Raw genomic sequence first — 23,110 nt, forward strand, 5'->3', positions numbered from 1 at the left:
TCATCCTAGACCAACTTATATCCCATGCTAATTAAGCCTCCTTCGGCCTGCCTCCCTCCCTACCTCCCTGTCAGGAGCCTTTAAGCACCTGTGCCAGCTCTCTCAGCCAAGTGTCACCTAGCAGGCTCTCTTCATCCATTTATGCCTTCCTTTCACACAAGGCCACATCCCCAGCCAGGTCCCCTTCCCCTGCTAGACAGGCTTTGCCTATACTGACCTATATCCTCCACCCTTGCCAGGCCCCACTGCCCAGCCAGAACCCCCTTCTGCAGGCCCAGGCCCCCTACCTAAGTTTTTTACCCCTTCCTGGCCTGTGCCCCCTGAACAGGTAGGCCCTCTTTGGTGACCAGAACTTCTGTCTCTAGCCTGCACCACCTCAACCATGTGGGAACTCTAACCCAGCTAGGGCCCCTTCTGCCTCCAGGCACCCTTTACCACAGATCCGTCTCCAGGCAGGTTTCTGACCCCACTTTAGTTCCCTTTACTAGCCTGTGTCCCCTTGCCCAGCCAGGCCCAATTTCTCAGCAAGGACCTCCTCTGCTGCCTATGCCCTCTTCCTGGTCCGGCTTCCTTTTCCCAGCCAGCCCCCCTTCCCAAATGATGTCCTTATCCCATCATGCCCAGCTTTCCAAGCTTGCTGGCCCCTATAACAGCCAGGATCCATGCTCTATCCTCCTCCAGGCAGACCCTGCCCCACAGACAATGCCTTTCCCCAGGAAGGCCCCTTCTTTTAGATCCCCTTCTTCAGCAAGTGCTTTCTATTCAACAGCCACCAACCTACCTGTTGCCCCAATGAGTTGTCCCTTCACTAGCTGGTGTCCCTATCCCCAGTCTGGACTCCTTCCCTTGCCAGGTATCCTTCTTCAGCCTGGCCTTCTTTCCCAGTATGTGACTCCTACCCAGCTGGACTGCCTAGCCCATCAGAATTGCCACCTCAGCCAGGCTGACCCTCCCATTTCAGGAGACCTTCATTGGTCCTGGTCCACATGCCCAGTCAGGCACTTTCAATGGCCAAGGCCCCAGATTCCATGCAGGTCTCCTCCTCTAGCCAGGCTGTCTCCACCACTTGTGCTGTTCTCCAGCCAGCATCTCCCAGCCTCACCCACTTTCCCCTGCCATGCCCCATTCATCTGCCTAGGCTGGCCCTGTCTCCAACTTGTACCCTCATCCTCCAGGCCCTGCTTCTGCAGATTGCATCTCCCTTCCTGGCCTGTTCTCCCTTCCACTACCTTTGCTCCCTCCTGCAGTGTCCCCCACTTCCCTAACCCATACTCCCTTCCTGTCAGTGTTCCTATCCCTATAAAAGAGTCTTCTCACCATGTACCCCAGTACCAGGTTTTCTCAGAGAACTTCTGAGCCAGCAGGCTGGCTGAAACTTTTCTGATATGCATATCTACACAGTGAGCTATTTGGCAGGATTTCTATATTCATATTTTGGAAACAACCCCCCCAAAAGAAAAAAAAACAACACAGTGGCACTTTTTTCTCTCCTAGAATACAGCCCTGGCCTGGGAAGGTTTTGGAAGGAGGGGTTCTTTTTCTAACAGGCCAATGAGAACATCCTTAAAGGAAACCATCTCATGTTTTAAAACCACTGAGTGAGATCCCTCAGTGGGAAACACTTTGCTCCAGGTCCCCACCAAGACTGCAGGTGCATTTCTGCTCCCCGAAGCCCAATTTATTCCCCACTATATCTGCTCCCTAGCCTCCAGGAGGTCTTTGCTGGAGTAGATCCTGGGATAGAAACTCTACATGAACCAAGTCAGCTACACAAAAGTAGACAACCTGGTATTTTTAAAAACTGCTTTTATTTTTAAACAAGTTTCATACTTTTTAAATTTTTGAACTTACATATTTTATTTTAGCATTTTTCGAATGTTACAAAGATTTTCAAAGATTAATTTAAGGAACATCACTAAAATGCAGGATCTGAAAATTCAATGCAAAATTACTGCCAATTGTTTCACTTTTCCTATTCTTTTGGCACATTCCAGATAACAAATTGCATACATCAACAAACCTTACATTAGTCACCATTTTTTTAACCTCATGGCAGTATTTGATATAACAAAATGAACAATTACTTTAACATTTCTTAAAACCTTTCAAAATAGTTTTCTCTAACAACTAAGGACTTCAGATCTTTCACCCTCCACGACCAGCTGACATAACAGTGTGTCATCTTGAGCAAGGCCATAGCATTTATCTCCAAGAATAAAGAAAACGTAGCAGATTCAGATTTTCACCCCTTTCAGTAAGTTAAACTATCAGTTTGCCTGTTTAAGCTTCACAACAATTGTACAGATGAAACAGACCGGCACCGTGAATAAAGTCATCTGTGTTTCTATCTTTGATAAACAATACTGAGTTCACATCTTTACGGTAAACCTTCCTTAGCCTATTGGTTCATTTAAATTTGTTTTCTATACTTCACACTCATATTCTAAACTTCAAAAAGCTTTTAGAATTTAGCAAACACCTGAGTAACTAAGATTAATTTGTAGCCACACAAGTGAAAACAAACCAATTGTTCACAACCCAAGCCTTCTTCCGAGTAGCTGAACAGAACCGAAAAGCCACCATCAAACAGCCCGTGACAAGTTTTGTCTTTTCCCAAACACACGACAAAAGGTATTCACAAAGCATTTGGATCACATAAATGCCACCTTTCTCTAAGTAAACTGACAGATTCACGGAAAAAACTGGAGGATGCTGAGTTATGCTACTCATCTTGTTTATCCCAAGAACGCGTTTGAAATTTCCGTTTCATCCCCAAGTTCACTGAAATAAGATCTACTTTGATCTTGGGAGGGAGGCACAGCCTCACAGGGCCTAAAGAGGTCAGATCTCATTTAACCTAGGCCCCTCAGGTGGAAACTCAGACTTTTTGCCTACACGAGCCTCTGGTCCCCACCACGTGCAAGACGCAACCCAGGACCATACAGAGCGCGGAACAGACGGCAAAGCAGAACACCGTGGTGGCAGGTAAACTAAGTAAAACGAAGAAAGACAAAACGGAGGAGAGCTGAGAAGGAAACTGATCCTACTGAGAAAATGCAGCGGCACCTCCACTTCCAACGGCAGCGGCAGGAGGATCAAGAACAATGGCCACCGCAGGGCACGTGGAAAGGCCTAGAAGAGGCGCGGGGCCACCCCGCCGACGGCGCCGGCCTCCAGTGGCTTCACCGAGTTGTAGTGCTCTCCGAAGTTGCAGGCGTACTGCAGGTAGACCAAGGTGAGCGGCTTCTTGTTGTACTCCTCCCCGATCACGATGGTGGGTGACTCGGCCTGGACCACCTCGATGGGGGTCTGGAGGATGTGTGACAGAGCTCTCAGCTCCAGCTGGCCTCCCCACGAACCAAGCACGATGTCGTCGCAGTAGCTCTTGAAGTCGTTGAGGGTGTAGGTGTCACCGGGCTCGGAGTTGCTGAAGAACGGCAGGAAGTCGTCGATGTGCTTCTGCATGTAGTCGGCTGTGCGGCAGCGCAGGCTCTCCACAGTGACTGAGAACACCAGCTGATCTTGGATGGCACGGAACATGCAGTGCCCGTCAGCGGGGATATCCTTCATCTCCAAATTTTTGGCCTCCAGGATGGCGGAGATCTTCTCTTCCTCCTCACGACGGAAGTTAGCCAGATGCTCCACCTCGGCGGTGTCGATTATCTCATGGCGCCGCCGCTTGAGGGCCGCCCTTCTTTCTCGCCTTTTCTGAGCCCTCGAGAGGTGAGGCGGCTGGTTCTCCAGATCCATCTTGGCCAGATCTTCGGTCACAGAATCGAGGTTGGAGAGCTCAGGCAAGCTTTCGAACTTCTCCAACTCCTGCTGGTGCCTCTGCTCCATCTCGGCCTCCAGGCGGGCCACATCGAGGAGTAACTGCTTTCTTTTCTTCTTGTCACTCTTGGGGACCGAATTCTTCAAGCTCTGGATTTGAGCCTGGAGCTCTTTCTTCTCACGCTCGTGGCGACGTAACATGCGTTGATGTTCAAGGCTGGCCACTTCCATAATGTTTAGCGGCAGACAAGAACCCGAGTTTGATGGCAACTCAAGTCTCTCGACTTCCAGTCTCTCGACTAGCCACAGGTCTTCTGCGTGCCTTGGCAGGGGGCGCTCTGTTACGTCAGGTTACGCCTACTATTCACAGCTCTCCCTGCCATTGGCTACTGCCTCCTAGGCCACGCCCCCAGGCCTGCCTGGCATTTTGGCTGGCTTTAGAAAGATACTAAGTATATCCTCCCTAGCAACTACTGCTCCTGGTCTCAACAGAATTCAAATCTTGTCTGGAAGATTCTTCCTTTCCACAATGTGTGCTTGTAATTAGGCTTGAAGAACTTTTCTGTGACTCTTCCCTCATTTCCAAGTTTGGGCACAATGCAGGCACAGGCCATGCTTGATAACCACATGATAAATATTATCAGCTGAATGTGCTCTGACCCTGGACTTGGCATTGCTCCTAGTGTCCAGGAGGCAATGTGGCTGTCTCTAGTTTTTCGGGTCTCTTGACCAGTGAACCCTTAATCTGTGTATCAGAACAAAGACATTTCCTTACATTCCCGGGAACACAGAGTGCTTTCTATTTATGCCTCAGATCCACCCTGCCTTACCTCTGTGTAAGAAGGCAGCATCCACGCTTCTGACAGCCACTCACTACAAAAAAGCAGATCTCTTGACTTGTGACAACAGAACTAGCTTACCTGAAACCCCCTTCTTTCGGCCCCTAGCTCCCAAAATGCCCTCATTAGAAGGCCCACAAAGCACAGCAGCCAGCGTTCATCAAATCACTTCTTTCTGATAATTTTGAATCCAAAAGCTCTGCAAAGAAAAAAAGCCCCAAGTGGTTTCACATATGCTCTCATTCTGCCCCAGGCTGCTCACTTCTATCTTTGGTGTCCAAACAGGACAACCCTGTATCTGGGTTCTTTCCAGGTTTGTGACAACATGAATAAACCTGCTATAAACATCTGTATAGGTTTTTAGTGTTACTGGGCTTTGAACATAGGGCCTCACTGCTCTACCGCCTGAGCTACTCTGCCAGCCCTATATACAGGTTTTTATGTGAATTTAAGTCTTCATTTCTCTGGAGAAAGTGCCCAGGACTGCAATTGCTCAATTGCTGGGTCATATTCTAAGTGAATGTTCTTTTTTTTGGCAGTACTGTGGTTTGAACTCAGGCCCTCAAACACTCTACCACTTGAACCACTCCATCAGCCTCGTGTGTGTGTGTGTGTGTGTGTGTGTGTGAGTGTGTGTGTGAGTGTGTGTGTGTGTTGGGTATTTTTGAGATAGGGTCTCCCTGAACTATTTGCCCCAGCTGGCTTGGATCCTCCTGATCTCTGCCTCCTGAGGTAGCTAGGATTACAGGCGCGAGCCACTAGCGCCCAGCCTGGCAAGTGTTCTTTCAGAAACTATTTCCCAGAGTGGTTGTACCATTGGACATTCCCACTAGGAGTATATCATGCATCCAGCACTTGATATTGTCAATTTTGTTGTTATTTTAGCCACTATGATAAGTGTAAGGTGATAGCTCATTGTGGTTTTAATTTGTATTTCCATAGTGGTTAATGATGTTCATTTTTTTGTGGTGCTGGGGATTGAACCCAGGGCCTTGCACATGCGAGACAAGCACTCTACCACTGAGCCCAGCCCTGATCTTCATCTTTTAGGTGCTCATTTGCCATCTGTAACTTACCATCTTTGGTAAAAACATTTATGTAATTTGCATACTTTTTTGCATTGTTTGCCTTAACATCAATACCTCTACAAGTCCAGTGAGTTCCTTTATACGTGACAAAACACTTCTCACTTTATCCAGCTCTTGGTGTTGCATACTTTGTAATTGGACTGTTTTTACTGTTAGTTTTGAGAGCTCTTTTTATATTCTAAAATACTAGTTCATTGTTGGATATGTGCTTTGCAAATATTTTCTCCCAGTCTGTAGCTTGTCTTTTCATCTTCTTAACAGGGTCTTTCTCAGAGCAGAAGTTTTTTGTTTTTTAATTAATTTTTTTCTTTGGTGGTACCAGAGTTTGAAGGACTTTGTGCTTGCACTCTACTGCTTGAGTCATGTCTCCAGCCTTTTTTGTTTTGTTTTGTTTGTTTGAGACAGTGTCTTCCTATTTGCCTTGTGTTTACGGTCCTCCTCTCTCACTCAGCCCCCCGAGTGCTGGAATTACAGACATGTACCACCACACGCAGCTATACGTTTTTAATTTTAGGACTAGGGCTGGGCTTACTGGTAGACTTGCTCAGAATGTGCGAGGCCCTGTGCTCAATCCCCGGCACCACAAAAAAAAGTTTTTAATTTTGATGAAGTCTAGCTTATCAGTTTTTCCTTATATGAGTCATATTTTAGTAGTAAGTCTGAGATTCTTTGTCTAATCCTAGATTCCAAAGATTTTGCCTTTTTCTAACTGCAGAAAATTTTTATTGTATGTAACCCTGCTTGTCTGTTTTTGCTTTGGTAGCCTGTGTTTTGTGTCATAACAAAGAAATCATCCCAAAGATCAATGTCATGAAGCTTTTTTCTGTTTTCTTCTAGTTTTACAGCTTAAGATCTTCCATTTAAATCTGTAATGTGTTTTGAGTTGATTTTTGTGCTTGCTATAAAATAATGGATATGGTTCTTTGTTTCCATGTGGCTATCCAGTTTTCTCAGCACCCTTTATTTAGAGCGTGTCCTTTCCCTCTCATGCACTTTTGACAGTCTTGTGGAAGTTCAGTTGGCCATACTGAGGTTTATTTCAACCAAATGAAAAGTCAGTTTGCAGAACAGGAAAAATTATTTTCAAACCACATATCTGCTGAAGAATTAATATCCAAAATATACAAAGAAGGGCTGGTGATGTAGCTTAGTGCACTTACTTAGTATGTGCAATGCCCTGGGTTTGATCCTTAGTACTGCAAAAAAAGGGCATATACTTAAACATGAATAAATAAATAAATAAACATCTCACATATATATGCTACTAAGACTCATTAGCAAAAAAACAATGCCTGATTTTCATGGGCAAAGGGACTAAACGGGTATTTTTCTAGAGAAGACATGCAAGCTGGGTGTGGGTGGCTCACGCCTGTAAGCCTAGCTACTCCGGAGGCAGAGGTCAAGAGGATCATGGTTCAAAGCCAGCCGAGGAAAACAGTTTGAGACACCCTATCTCGAAAAACCCTTCACAAAAAAAGGCTGGGGGAATGGCTCAAGTGGTAGTGTCCTTGCCTAGCGAGTGTGAGACCCTGAGTTCAAACCCCAAAGAAGACATGCAAATGACAAGCAGGTATATGAAAAAGTTCTCAACATTACTGGTCATAGGAGAGCAAATCAAAATCTCCAATGCAATATCACCTCACATTTGTTATATGATGGTTATTATGAAAAAGAAAACAAGATAGCAATTGCTGATGAGGATATGGAGAAAGAGGACTCTTGTGTACTGGCGATGGAGATGTAGATTGGTATAGCCACAATATAGAGGTTCTTCAAAAAAATTAAAAGGGCTAGCCTGGTGCCAGTGGCTCCTGCCTGTAATTTTAGCTACTTGGGAGAATGAGAAGAGGCGGATCATGATTTGGGGCCAGCCCAGGACATAGTTCATGAGATCCTCATCTCCAAAATAACCAGAGTAAAATGAACTGGAGGTGTGGCTCAAGTGGTAGAGCATCTGCTTTGCAAGCACAAAGCCCTGAATTCAAACTCCAGTCCCACCCACCCCACCTCCAAAATTAAAAGGGCTGGGTGCAGAGGCTGAAGCCTGTAATCTGAGCTACTTGGGAAGGTATGGTTGTGATTGGGGGGATCGCAGATGTATGTGTTTGTGGGGGGGTGTTCTGGAGACTCCATCTCAACCAATCCCTGATGCAGCAGCGTGCACTTGTTGTCCCAGTGAATCCCAAAAAAGCATAAATAGGAGGATCATGACCCAGGCTGGCCCAGGCGTAAAGGGAGGCCCTATCTAAAAAATAACCAGTGCAAAAAGGGCTTGTCTATCTAACAAGTGTGAGGTCCTGAGATCAAACCCCAATACTGAAAAATAAATTTCAGAATAGGATGGAGCTCTGTGATAGTATTTGCCAGCATGTGCAAAGCCCTCGATTTGAACACCAGCTCTGCAAGACACTCCAGGATTAGTAAAAGTGTCCTTTTTTAAAACTAAAAGATTTATAGTTCTAGTTTTTAGTTAAATCTGTCATTTATTTTGACTTTATTTTTATTTAAGGTTTGAGACTTAGGTCAAGGTTCCCCCTCCCCAGGAATGTCCAATTGTTCCCACACCATTTAAAAAATTTATTCATTATTTATTTATTTATTATTATCATATTGTGGGTTATTTTTTGGTGGCACTAGGGTTTGAACTCAGAACCTCACACTTGCTAGGCAGGTGATCTTACCACTTGAGCCACTCCACCAACCCTTATAATATTGTTATCATATTCACAATGGGTGTACATTGTGACATTTACAAAAATTCTTACCCACACTATTTCTTGAAAACGGTATGCTTCCTCCATTGAATTGGTTTTGCACTTCTGTCAAAAATCGGTTAGGTATATTTTGTGGGTCTATATCTGGGCTCTCTGTCCTGCTCAGTTCACCTGTGTGCCTGCCCTTCCACCAACACCATTGCAGTCTTGATTAACTATGTAATAAGTTTTGAAATCAGAAAAACCATTTCTTCCCAATTTATTTTTCTCTTTCAAAATTGTTTCAGTGGTCTAGTTCCTTTGTCTTTCTGTACAAATTTCAGAATACTCTTGTCTGTAGCTACAGAAAGTCTTGCTGGGGTTTTCAAAAGAGTTGCATTAAAGCTGAATGTCAACTTGAGGAACAGCGACATCTTTACTATGCTGAGTCTTCCAGTCTGCGAACACCTGCACATCTTCATTTATACAGATGGAAATCTTCACTGATTTTTACCATTAACACTTTATCACTTTCACCATATAAATCCAGCATGCATTTTCTTAAATTCACACTTAACAAATTTCTTTTCCTTTTGAGTGATTATGAATGGCATTATGTTTTTAATTTCAGTGTCATGGTCATTGCTAGTATATGGAATTATAATGAACTTTTGTATGTTTACCTTGTGTTCTTTGATCTTGCTTAACTTACTTTTTTGTTTGGTGGTATTGGAGTTTGAACTCAGGGCTTCACACTTGCTAGGTAGGTGTTTTAGCACTTGAGCCAGTCTCTAGCTCCTTTTGCTCTGGTTGTTTTTGAAATAAAGTCTTGCTTTTTACTCAGGCCCACCTGGACCGAAATCCTCATTTTGGGTTTTCGGCTGTAGCTGGGATGACAGGCATGCACCACTGCTCCCAGGTATTGGTTGAGATGGAATCCCATGAACCATTTGCCTGGGTCTCTGGCACCCAGCTTTTTGTACGTCCTTGATTTTAGGGAGAATGGTTTCATCTTTCACCTTTCAGTAGGTGGGGTTTTGTTTTGTTTTGTTTTGTTTTTTGCTACTGGGGTTTGAATTCAGGGCCTCATGCCTGCTAGGTAGGCACCTTACCACTTGAGCCACTCCGCCAGCTCATAGGGATATCAACAAGTTGAGGATATTCTCCCCCATTATTTTTTTTCTTAGAGTTTTTGGCATGAATGGTATTGAATTCTGTCAAATATTTTTTCTGTATTCATTGATTTGTTCACATGATTGTTTTAGCCTACTAATATAGTAGATTAATTATTGATTGATTGTCAAGTATTGAACCAGTTTTAAATTCCTGGGATAAACCCCATTCGGTCATAGTTTATCATTCATTTTGTGTGTTGCTGAATTAGAATTCAACTAGTATTTTGTTAAGGAATTATTTTGGTGGTTCTGGGGTTTGAACTCAGGGCCTTGCACCTGCTAGGAAGGTACTCTACCACTTGAACCACACCTCCAGCCCTTTTTAAATTTTTGCTTTACTTATTTTTCAAATAGGGTCTTGCATTTATGCCCCAGTGGCCTGGACCGTGATCCTCCTATTTATGCCTCCCCTGTAGCTGGGATGACAGGTGTGGGCAACCACACCCAGTTTTTATTGGTTGAGATGGGTTCTCGCTAATTTTTTTCTCCAAGCTGACCTTGAACCGCTATCTTCCCAATCTCTGCCTGCTGAGTAGCTAGGATTACAGGTGTGAGCTACCACACCTGGCTTTGTTAAAGAGTTTTAAATCTATATTCATGAGGGCTATTGGTTTTTGGTTTTCTTTCTCTTTTTTTCAATACTGGAGTTTGAACTCAAAGCCTCACACTTACTAGGCAGGTTCTCTATCACCTGAGTCACTCCACCAACCCTATAGTTTTCTTTTTTGGTAGTGTTTTGTTAGTTCTAGTATCAGGATAATATACTAACTTCCTAAAATGAGTGTGGAAGTGTTTCCTCTTCTATGTTTTGGGAAGTATTGATTCTTTAAACATTTGGTAGGATTCTCTAGTGAAACCATTTGGGCCAAGAGCTTGCCATTTTGGGAGTTGTCTGGGAGTGAATTGGAAGTTTCTGTTTTTCAAGGAATTGGTCCATTTGTTGTATTAGTAAAATTTATGTGTCTAGAGTTGTTTGTACAATTCCAGTATTATTGTTGATTTTGGAACATCTGTAGTGCTATTTCCTGCTTTATTCCTGATACTGGAACTCTTTCATCTTTTCTTTAATTCTTTGTTCTCTGTCAACCTTGCCAGAAATTTTGTCAATTTTATCGATCTTTTCCAAGTTACTTGTTTGGTTGATTTTCCCTATTGATTTTCTGCTTTCAATTCCGTTCCTTTGTTATTTCCTTCTTTGTACTTGCTTTGGCTTTACTTTACTCTTCTCTTTTTAGGTTCAGACTTTACCTCTTTTTCTAACACATGCATTTAATACTATAAATTTCCTTCTCAGTACTACTTTAAGTATCTCACAAGTTCTGATATTTTGTATTTTCATTCTTATTCCATTCAACATATCTTTTGGTTTTCTTTGAAACCCTTTGGCCTATGGATTATTTCAAAGTGATTTATTAACTTCAAAGACTTGAAGGTTTTCCAGTTATCCTTCTGTTGATTTCAACTATGATTTCTTTGGGGCTAGTGCACATACTTCTGAATGATGTCATTTCATTTAAATTTGTTGAATTTTGTTCATGCTCCAGAATATGGTCTATGTGGATAAATAGTTCATGAGTGCTTGAAAAGAGTGTGCATTCTTCTATTGCTGGGTTGTGTTCAATAAGTGTTGTTTAGATGTCATTGGTTGATGATATTCTTAACTCCTTTATCTTTCTGATTTTCTAATTCTTATACTTTTGTCTGAGATAGGAGTGTTGAAGAGTTTTTTCTCTTTCTCCTTTCAGTTTTATCAGGTTTTGCTTCACATATGTTTCACTTCTGTTGAAAATCCTACACATTTTAGGACTCCTATGTGTTTTAGGTGTATCCACTCTTTGATCATTATGGATGGCTCCTCTTTGACTCCAATAATTTTCTTTGCTTTAATATCTACTTAACTGATATTAATATAACTATTACTTTCCCTTTATTAATGTTTGCATGTTATGTATTTTCCCATCTTTTACTTTTAACTTCCAAATATGATTATATAAAGTGAGTTTCTTGTTGAGAACATACAGTTGGGTCATTATTTTATTCTGCTCTGCCAATCTCTATCTTAACCAGTGTATGTAGATCATTTACATTTAAGATAATTATTGATATGTTACAACTTAAGTTTGCTGTTCAATTTTTTGTTTTCTGTTTGTTCTCTCTGCTCTCTTTTTCCTGCCTTCCTGTAGGTTACCTGGATTTTTTTTGAGTTTAATTTTGATTTATCTATAGCATTTTGGAGTGTATCTCTTTGTATAGCTTTTTTTCAGGTTTTGCTCTAAAGTATTATATATTTGTGTTTGAGAGAGTGTATGCTTATTATCAAAATGCATCAATGTCTTTTTACCAGTTTAAGGATAGAAACCTTGTATTCTTTTATATACCTTTGTCCTCAGCCATTTAAAATACAGTTTTCTTAAATATCTTTTACATTCATTCAAAAACACATTAGCTTCCTAATTTTTGTTTCAAACTGAGACAAAGTGACCCAGCTCAACTTAAGGGCATTTGGCTAAGTGTTAAGCACTGTTAAATACTGTTAAGAATGCTAGGTCAGAGTGGTGGCTTACAACTGCAATTCCAGCTACTCAGGAGGCAGAGACTGGGAGGATCCTGGTTTGAAGCCAGCGGGGCAAAAAGTTAGAGAGACCCCAACCAATCAATAAGCTTGGCATGGTGTTACACATTATGATCCCAGCTATGTGAAAGTTGTAGGTAGGAAGGTCCTGGTCTGAAGCTCAGTCTAGGAAAAAACATGGGACTCTACCTGAAAAATAGCTAAAGCAAAAAAGGGCTGGGAGTATGGCTCAAGTGGTAGAATGCCTGCCTGCCAAGTGTGAGACTCTGAGTTCAAACCCCAGTACTATACACACACACACACACACACACACACACACACACAAAATGTTAATGATAGGACTTTGTTGTAAGCACCCTTTAATAAATGCTTTTCCTTTAAATAAACCAACTTGTTGGGGACCTGGCTGGTTTCACTCCTTAATTGACAGTTGTCAAACCTTTCCCTTGTGCCCAGCTGTGTTGGACAGAGAGCTGTCAACTAAGCACCCACTCATTTGGTGACCAGCCAGTGTCATTACAGCAGCTCAACTGCTCTGATCACTCCATGAACACCTTGAGTAAACTACAATTCAACTGAAGCCAGGAGGCCTTGTTCCAGTCACAACTGCTCCAGATAACCTGCGCTGGCCTTGGAAGGCAGTACTTCAGGCAAGACAATCCTCAGTGAACTTTAGATGACCCTGTAGCATTCTCACTTAAGATGGGAGGGGGACCACCCATCTGAGTTACCACCACCTCAGTAACTCAACAAGAAGTCAGTGATTGGTGCAATGTGGGACTTGTGATTGGTCATTATGCAAAGACTGAAAGTACTGGACATTGTGCTATAATTGGTGTAAGAGAAATCCCTCATTTGCTTGCCACATCCATGTCACATACACCCTCTGGCTATATAACCAAAATGTGAGGCTCAATAAAAGGCTCCTTTCCAATGGTCTTTTCTTGCCTAATTGTAATCTTTATCAAGTGTAGAGTGGGTTGAGCTGGTAAAGTGAAAAGGAGATGGTGGCAAAAAATGACAGCAGTGATAGCAGCAGTGAGAGGGTGGCTAAAGAGCTCTAGAGAGTTACTGGGGACAGACATGGTGGGGAGCAGAGGTGACAGAGATAACAAAGGATGGTGGACGTATAGAGAAGGCTGTGCAAAGCTGAAGATGAGAGCCTGCAGGCTCTGGTCACGTGAAGAGTTCCAGGAAGCTGTCAAGCCCCAAGGGCTGAGGATCCTGATACCCAAGGCCTGAAAGCTCTAACACTAGCTTCTGTTAGGAGCCAAGGGTCCCAACACTCAGGACTTGAGAGCCATAACACTGGCCTACTGAAGCCAATACTAGTCACTGAACACAAAGTCACTGACAGTCAAGGCTCAGAGCAGTAAGTCTGACTCAAGTACCTAGAGTTATAAGTCTCCGAACTCTAGATCTTAGAGCTATAACATAAGCCTCTAGTTCTCAGCACCCAGACCCGTAAGCCTTTTGGGCTGTTAGTACAACCCATGGACCTTTGGCACTCATGGGCCTGGACCTACCAACACTGAGGAAGCTGTTCTTTGCTTAATTGCAGTTTCCAACTGGAAGAGCAAAAGAACCCAGCCAGCTGATTGGTAACAGAACTTCAAACATAATTTAGGCAATTTAAGATGAGAAGGAAAGTATATTTACCAGTCAGTTTCACTTACCATATTCTTCTTTCCTGATTTTCCAAGATTTCTTCTTTTCTCTTTTTCTGCTCAGACAACTTCATTTAACCATTCTTTCAGGTCTTCTTGTGCCAAATTTCTTATTTTCTTTCATCTGAGAATGTCTTGATTTCCCCTTGATTCCCAAGGGAAGTTTTTGCTGGCTGTAGCACTCTGGAATCATGATTCTTTTCTTTCAGCACTGAAAAATGTTGTGCTTGGGCTGGGGGTGTAGCTCAGTAGTACAGCACTTGCCTAAAAGGCATGAGGCCCTGAGTTTGATCTCCAGCACCAGCCTCTTTTTGTTGGAATAAATTATTTCTGATGAAAAACCTGCTGTGTTTTGAGTTGTTTTACCTTTATGGTAAGGTATCATTTTTGTCTCTGTGCTTTAAAAATCTTTTCTTTGTCTTTAATTTTCAGATATTTGACTATGGTGTTTCCTGGTGTGGATTTCTCTGGGCTTATTACATTAGGCTTATGTCTCTTGGCAAATTTAAGAAGCTTTTAGTCATAATTTCTTTGAATATACTTTTAAAATCCCCCCCTCTTTCTCTTCTTCTGGGATTCAGAGGAGAGGAACATTAAATCCTTTGCTATTGTCCCACAAGTCACCGAGGCTCTGTTCATCTTTTAAAAAGGGTTTTAATAGAATAGACTTTCTTTTTAGAGCAGTTTTAAGTTCACAGAAAAATGAGTGGAAAACAGAGCATTCCCATATATCCTCTGTCCCCCCACAGGCACAGCCTCTCCCACCAGCAATATCTATACCAGAGTATAGACATTTGGTGCATTTGGTGCAATCAATCTGCACTGGCACCCAAGGTCCATAGTTTCCACTTGGGTTCATTCTTGATGTTGCACATTCTATGGGTTTGGATAAATGTACAATGACATGTATTTGTGGTTACAGTGTCACAGAGTATTTTCGCTGTCCTAAAAATGCTCTGTTCTCTCCCTATTCATCCCTTTTAACCCCTGGCAACCACTCGATGCTTTTACTGTCTCTGTACTTTTGCTTTTCCCAGGAGGTCATCAGGCTGGCTTCATTCACTTCATAATATGCATTCAAGATTCCTCCATGTCTCTTCAGTCCTTGATAGTTCACTTCTTCTTAGTGTTGAACAATATTTCATTGCTTGGATGTTCCACAGTTTATGTATCCATTCACCTGCTGTAAAGGACATCTTGGCAGCTTCCAAGTCTGGGCAGTTATAAATTTAGATATTATGAATACCTGTGTGCAGATTTTTGCATGAAAATAAGTTTTCAACTCATTTGGGCAAATACCAAGGAGCCTGATTGCTGGATTATATGGTGAAAGTATGGTTAGTTTTGTAAGAAACTGCCAAGCTCTATTGGCAATTAACAAGACTTGCTCTTGCAACACAATCTTGTTAACTTTGACACTGTTAGTGTTTTGGATTTTTGCCATTCTAATAGGTGTATAGTGATAACTCGTTGTTTTAAATTGCAAGTCCCTTATTTAGTGTGTTCTGTTGCCATCTGTATATCTTCTTTAGTGAGGCGACTGTTTAGGTCTTTGGCACCTATTTTGATCAGGTTGTTCATTTTCTATTTGTTGAGTTTTAAGATTTCTTTGAATATTTTGGACAACAGTCCTTTATCAGATATGCCTTTTATAAACATATTTTCTCCCAGTCTGTGACTCATCTCCTTCCTTTGGTTTTCTTTTTCTTTCCCCCAATCTACTTCCTCTCTGCTGTTTTTCTGGGATCCTTTTAATTGTTCTGTCTTCAAGTTCACCGATTCTTTCCTCTGTCTGCCTCCTTTCTGCTGTGGAAACTATCCATTGGTTCTTTTTTTTTTACTTTTATTTTTTTATTATTCATATGTGCATACAAGGCTTGGGTCATTTCTCCTCCCTGCCTCCACCGCCTCCCTTACCACCCACCCACCCTTATCTCTAATTTTGTTGAAGAGAGAGTATAAGCAATAATAGGAAGGAAAAAGGGTTTTTGCTAGTTGAGATAAAGATAGCTATACAGGGAGTTGACTCACATTAATTTCTTGTGCGTGTGTGTTACCTTCTAGGTTAATTATTTTTTTTTGTTCTTTATTTTATTTTTTTTTATTATTCATATGTGCATACAAGGCTTGGTTCATTTCTCCCCCCTGCCCCCACCCCCTCCCTTACCACCCACTCCGCCCCCTCCCTCTTCCCCCCACCCCCTCAGTACCCAGCAGAAACTATTTTGCCCTTATTTCTAATTTTGTTGTAGAGAGAGTATAAGCCATAATAGGAAGGAACAGGGTTTTTGCTGGTTGAGATAAGGATAGCTATACAGGGCATTGACTCACATTGATTTCCTGTGCATGTGTGTTACCTTCTAGGTTAATTCTTTTTGATCTATAGGTTAATTATTTTTGATTTAACCTTTTTCTAGTTCCTGGTCCCCTTCTCCTATTGGCCTCAGTTGCTTTAAGGTATCTGCTTTAGTTTCTCTGCGTTGAGGGCAACACATGCTAGCTAGTTTTTTAGGTGTCTTACCTATCCTCATATCTCCCTTGTGTGCACTCGCTTTTATCTTGTGATCAAAGTCCAATCCCCTTGTTGTGTTTGCCCTTGATCTAATGTCCGCATATGAGGGAGAACATAGGATTTTTGGTCTTTTGGGCCAGGCTGACCTCACTCAGAATGATGTTCTCCAATTCCATCCATTTACCAGCAAATGATAACATTTCGTTCTTCTTCATGGCTGCATAAAATCCCATTGTGTATAGATACCACATTTTCTTGATCCATTCATCAGTAGTGGGGCATCTTGGCAGTTTCCATAACTTGGCTATTGTGAATAGTGCCGCAATAAAAATGGGTGTGCAGGTGCCTCTGGAGTAACCTGTGTCACAGTCTTTTGGGTATATCCCCAAGAGTGGTATTGCTGGATCATATGGTAGATCAATGTTTAGCTTTTTAAGTAGCCTCCAAATTTTTTTCCAGAATGGTTGTACTAGTTTACATTCCCACCAACAGTGTAAGAGGGTTCCTTTTTCCCCGCATCCTCACCAACACCTGTTGTTGGTGGTGTTGCTGATGATGGCTATTCTAACGGGGGTGAGGTGGAATCTTAGTGTGGTTTTAATTTACATTTCCTTTATTGCTAGAGATGGTGAGCATTTTTTCATGTGTTTTTTGGCCATTTGAATTTCTTCTTTTGAGAAAGTTCTGTTTAGTTCACTTGCCCATTTCTTTATTGGTTCATTAGTTTTGGGAGAATTTAGTTTTTTGAGTTCCCTATATATTCTGGTTATCAGTCCTTTGTCTGATGTGTAGTTGGCAAATATTTTCTCCCACTCTGTGAGTGTTCTCTTCAGTTTAGAGACCATTTCTTTTGTTGAGCAGAAGCTTTTTAGTTTTAGGAAGTCCCATTTATCTATGCTATCTCTTAGTTGCTGTGCTGCTGGGGTTCCATTGAGAAAGTTCTTACCTATACCTACTAACTCCAGAGTATTTCCTACTCTTTCCTGTATCAACTTTAGAGTTTGGGGTCTGATATTAATATCCTTGATCTATTTTGAGTTAGTATTGGAATAGGGTGATATACATGGATCTAGTTTCAGTTTTTTGCAGACTGCTAACCAGTTTTCCCAGCAGTTTTTGTTGAAGAGGCTGCTTTTTCTCCATTGTATATTTTTAGCGCCTTTGTCAAAAACAAGTTGGTTATAGTTGTGTGGCTTCATATCTGGGTCCTCTATTCTGTTCCACTGGTCTTCATGTCTGTTTTGTGCCAGTACCATGCTGTTTTTATTGTTATTGCTTTGTAATATAGTTTGAAGTCAGGTATCGTGATACCTCCAGCATTGTTCTTTTGACTGAGTATTGCCTTGGCTATTCGTGGCCTCTTGTGTTTCCATATAAATTTAATGGTAGATTTTTCAATCTCTTCAATGAATGTCATTGGAATTTTGATGGGAATTGCAGTAAACATGTAGATTACTTTTGGGAGTATAGACATTTTTACTATGTTGATTCTACCAATCCATGAGCATGGGAGATCTCTCCACTTTCTATAGTCTTCCTCAATCTCTTTCTTCAGAAGTTTATAGTTTTCCTTGTAGAGGTTGTTCACATCTTTTGTTAGGTTTACACCTAGGTATTTGATTTTTTTTGGCTATTGTAAATGGAACTGTTTTCATATATTCTTTTTCAGTTTGCTCATTGTTAGTGTATAGAAATGCTAGTGATTTTTCTATGTTGATTTTATATCCTGCTACCTTGCTGTAGCTATTGATGATGTCTAGAAGCTTCTGAGTTGAGTTTTTTGGGTCTTTAAGGTATAGGATCATGTTATTTGTTTTTTCTCTATTACAGCCTTCAATATTCTTTCCTTAGTTTCTGAACTTGTTGTTTTAATGATGATATGTCATAGGGTAGTTCTAGTTTGATCTGGTCTGTTTGGTGTTCTGGAGGCCTCTTGCATCTGTATGGGACTATCTTTCTCTAGATTTGGGAAATTTTCTGTTATTATTTTGTTGAATATGTTACGGATTCCCTTTGCTTGCACCTCTTCTCCTTCTTCAATGCCACTACTACAAGCTTTTCCCTTTCCAAGCACACTGGGGGAGGTGACACTGCACCTGCTTTCTCAGGCCTGCATGTTTATTTACAGTTCACGTGGGAAGTGGGTCTTCCCCCTCTCCTGTGGAGTTTTCCTCCCACCACTGCATTTACAAGCTTTCCAGCTCCTGATTGCTGGGCATGTGCTGCTGCTCCTGCCAGCTGGCGTTTTGTTTACAGATCACGTGGGAGGTGGGTCTTCCCCCCGCCTCCTGTGGAGTTTTCCTCCCTCCGCCACTCTCACAAGCTTTCCCGCTCCTCATTGATGGGCACGTGGCCCGCTCCTGCCCTCTTCTCTCCGGCCAGGCCCGGCTTGTTTATTTACAGTTCCGGGAAGGATCCCCTTCCCCCCCTTCGGCGCTCAGTGCGCCCCACCCTCTTTCCCACGTGTCTTTATTGTTCTTATTGCTTCTTAGTCAGTTTCTCCTTCTTCCCCAGGTGGGGGTCGGTCTGTCCAGGGGGCTATGCTGACCTGGCCCAGGGTTGTCTGTGGAAGTACGGTGTACCACTAAGCTCACCTTGTGGTCCGCATCTTCCCAAGCCGCCTGGGCACGGGTGACTGGAGGCGGTCCGGGAGACCTCCTGGTTTCTCCATTCAACATGAAGTGGTGGTGGTAAGGGAGGGGGTGGGGCAGGGGGGAGAAATGAACCAAGCCTTGTATGCACATATGAATAATAAAATTAAAAAAAAAACATGAAGTGGAGATGCTCTGCGCTGGCTGGAGGTGTGGAGGGGTCAAAGTTTTGCCTCTTCTCGGTGGCCTTGCCTGCAAGGTGTGTCTCCAGCGTCTCTCCAAGATTTCACTTTAGGAGGCAGACTTTCTGCTTCCTCCCTCTAGCCGCCATCTTGGAAATCCCCCCTCTCCATTGGTTCTTTATATCTTTTATTTCTTTGGTGGCATTTTCAATTTCTTTTTCTCTTTCTAAGTTCCCTTTTCTATTCATATCTTTGCTTTAACTATTTTTTATTTGCTTCAAACACGTTTGTTGCTTGTTGAGGAATTTTTTAGTGATGGTTCTTTTAAAAATTTATGTCAGATAATTCTAATGTCCCTCTCACCTCCATTTTGACACTTATTTTTTTTAATATAAAAATTTACTTTTAAGTCAAAATATTCAATAAATAATGCCCATCACAATCTGTAGCTTTACCAAATAATATTTTGAAAACATATTCCTTCACTCATTATAAAGTTCTTAAAATACAGAAGAAATAAAATCTGAGCAGAAGCTGTTGTTAGAACATGAATGTTAGTGGTTTTGCTTTCAGTACATCTGTGCCATCCACCTCCATTCATGTCACCTTGCCTGTAGTGACCTCCATTACCTCCAACACCATAGCCATAACCACCTAAGCCATCAGGAGTACCATATTCTCAATTAGAATTATTCCCCATTCCCGTTCTTCCAACACACTCATACCCTCCCTGACTATCCACTCCATCTCTGCGATAGCCTCCTGTTCCTGAGCCGCCTCCAGGGACAGGAGTCAAGAAGTGTTCAATGCATCCATGTCACCCATTATTTTTATCTTTTCTTTTTTGCAGCATTGGGATTTGAACTCAGGGCCTCATGCTTGCTAGGCAGTTGCTCTACCACTTGAGCCACTCCACCAGCCCTTTTTGTGTTGGGTATTTTCAAGATATGGTCTCAGGAACAATTTGCCCAGGTTGGCTTCGAACTGAGATCCTCCTGATCTCTGCCTCTTGAGTAGCTAAGATTACAGGCATGAGTCACCAGCACCCAGCTTGTTATTTTTATCTCTAGACATGGCATCTACTGCATCTTTGTGTCACAGGTGAACTGCTTCTCCTGGTGCTGTGCCATCAGCTCTAACATGAATATGAACTTGTGGATTTAGTGGTGAAAAGACATTAGCAATGTCATTTGCAGTTGCAAGAAAAGGGAGCCCTCTCATATATGCCAAATGATCATTATGAAAACCTGAATTTGGATCTCCAGCTACACCTTAGCCCTGACCTCCCACACCTCTTCCTTCTCTCATTCTGCCATCAAAGCCATCATTTCCATAGCCATAATTATGGCTACCATAGCCATCTAAATCTCCATAGTGCTGGGCACCAATGGCTCATGCTTGTAATTCTAGCTCCTTGGAAGGCAGAGATCAGGAGGATCCTGGTTCAAAGCCAGCCAGAGCAAATAATTTGCAGAACCATATCTCCAAAGTAACCAGAGCAAAAAGGACTGACGGTGTGGCTCAAGTGGTAGAGCATCTGCTCTGCAAGTGCTAAGCCCTGAGTTCAAACCCCAGTCCCACCAAAACAAAAAAAACCTAGCTTCCACACCAGCCATAATCACCCTCTCTTCCTCCCTTTGTTCTACCACAGGGTCCCTGGTGCCATTCCAGCAATCTTCTTGCTGAATCACAAAAGCCTGTGGTCTCCCTCCTGCTATTTCTGAAGGTCTCAGGATTCCTGCACCACCCTATTCTCCCTTGTGTTTTGCCACAGCGTTTTCTGCTTCTCCCCTGGCAGTCTCTTGTCACTTGTACCCCATTTGGCACTATTTCTAACCCGTGAAAGAATGGAACTGTTTCCTCTTTGCTGCAACCAAATAGCAGTCCAGGAAGTTGTACCATCCCTTTACTAGCACCATTTGGGCCAACCTTCCCCATCTCAATAGAGCTTGATTTAAATGTTACTTTTACTTGGATTCCCTGTTGGGGGATCGTAACCCCGATGCTGGTCTCTTGGGTCTGGTAGGGGATGGGGATATGTCATCCACCTCATGTAGCGCTTGTCACAAAGGTTTGCCAAGTCTGTAGTGGTGGCGACACTAAGAAAGCTGCACAGTGGAGCTATTGGCTTGGCTTGGGGGGGACAAGGACAGGGACAGAGCCAGGGCAACCAGACTGATTACTATCCTTCTATTCAGCTTTACATCTTCTTGGTTCTTGGTATGATGAATTGAGATTAAAACCTAGACATTTTTGCTTTTTGTGTGTGTGTGTGTGTGTGTGTGCACGTGTGCATTTATGTTGTAACTTTTTTATGTGCTTGTTTTTTTAAAACAAATCTTTTATCTTATAGCTTAAATTAATTGTACAAAGGAATTTCATTGTGATATTTACTTATATACATATAATGTACTTTCCTCAAATTTGCCTCGTCTATATTACTTTCTTAATCCTCTCCCTCTCCCACCCTTAATAGTGGCTTTCATTGATAGAACAATAATGTCACCATTTATAAATCAGCAGCCATTTTACCCTCAGACCTTGAGAAACTCCCAAGGACAAATTCCCATGCTCTAAGACAGCCCCACCCCTACCAGAGACTACCGTGCATGTGCTAACTTCCTTACCCTCCCCCTTCTATAAAAGCCCCGCCTGGCCCAGGTTCACTGCTGCACCATCTTTCCCCGGCCAGCCTGGCAGTTTGGGCCTGCCATTAAACTTTGCTCTGTGGATGTGAAACTTTTCTCCTGAGCTTTCTTTGTGAGTGGCGTTTTTCCTAACATTTGGTGCCGTGACTTGGATCAGGGTGCACTCCTGGCACTGACCTTGCTCTCCCGGCCTCCCCCACCCCATCCTGCTCTCTCTCTCTCTCTCTCTCTCTCAACTCCCATTCCCTTCCTCCAGGATCTGAGCTGCTTTGCCAGAACCCCTGATCCTAGAAAATGCCACTCTCTCACTAGCTCACAGGGATGCCTCCAACCCCCATCCACCACCGTCCCAGCATGCCTCCAACCCCCATCCACCACCGGCCAATCTTCCCTCAAGGTTCCCTCTCTTGATGAGTCCTTCTCACATGCAGAGCTGTGATCTCTTTCTCTCATTTCCTCAAAAACCTAGCTCTAGGTCGCAGCTTGCTCTTGTCCCTGGGAACTCGGTTCCCCACTAGGGACTGTGGGCCCCCCATTGTAAAGATGTTCCCTCTAGGTGCTCCACATCTCTCTCTCCCCTGAGGACCTGCTATCTCAGGGACATATGCCATATCTCTCCTCAGGTCAGGCCTCACCATGGGAGTTGGACCATCACAAATTCCTTCAGACTCCCCATTGGGATGTTTCCTGGCCAACCTTGGGCCCCAACACCTAACACCTGATCTTAAGCCATGAAATCTCATTTTTCTCTGTAATCAGGCCTGGCCCCAGTACCCATTAGACAATGCCTCCAAATGGCCACTTAATGGCACTTTAAATCCCAATATTTTAAGGGATTTATACAATCTCTGTGAGCGTGCTGGTAAATGGAAGGAACTTTCTTATGTCCAATCCTTTCCCTATCTCTGCACCAAACCCTCCCTCTGTACTTTCTGTTCCCCTGTGCAGATTCTGTTAGTCTCTAAACCAGTTTCTAAATCAACCAATTCCTCTCCCAAACCTCCTCCTTCCCCATGTAAGCAGACTTCTCGTGCTGCTTACCATGCCTGTCTCTTCCTATCTTCCTGAGGGACTTTCCCATCATGGTGTTAAATCAGCCACTCCTTGCCAACTCTGGCCTCATGGCGATTCCAGCTCTGGGGGAGTTCGTGCTACCTCCCGGTGGGCTGAGACCAAGCTCAGGGTTTGTTCAGATACGCCTCATGCTATGTTGTGGGAGTCCTGTTTGATTATCTGACAACTGCTTCTCTTTTCCCCCCTGTCTAATGTCCCTTTTACCTGAGACAGTGACCGGAGAGTGGAGGTTTCATTTTGCTGAAAGTGTTCCAGTACCAGACGATGGGAGCAACCTAGAGGCACAGGTGATAGCTAA

At 42.9% G+C, this 23,110-nt stretch overlaps 1 protein-coding gene and 1 pseudogene across 1 annotated transcript; both read right to left on the bottom strand.

Moving 5' to 3' along the window:
- Positions 1-2,003: 2,003 nt before the first annotated feature.
- On the bottom strand, positions 2,004-4,130 carry Otud6a (OTU deubiquitinase 6A). Its single transcript, XM_074062918.1, has one exon. The coding sequence runs from the start codon at positions 4,000-4,002 to the stop codon at positions 3,133-3,135; it is 870 nt and encodes a 289-aa protein (XP_073919019.1). The 5' UTR covers positions 4,003-4,130; the 3' UTR covers positions 2,004-3,132.
- Positions 4,131-8,790: 4,660 nt separating this feature from the next.
- Positions 8,791-21,028, bottom strand: LOC141419467 (heterogeneous nuclear ribonucleoprotein H3-like; annotated as a pseudogene).
- Between the last annotated feature and the right edge of the window lie 2,082 nt (positions 21,029-23,110).

Source organism: Castor canadensis, chromosome X (assembly GCF_047511655.1).
Source record: "Castor canadensis chromosome X, mCasCan1.hap1v2, whole genome shotgun sequence".
Classification (NCBI taxonomy): domain Eukaryota; kingdom Metazoa; phylum Chordata; class Mammalia; order Rodentia; family Castoridae; genus Castor; species Castor canadensis.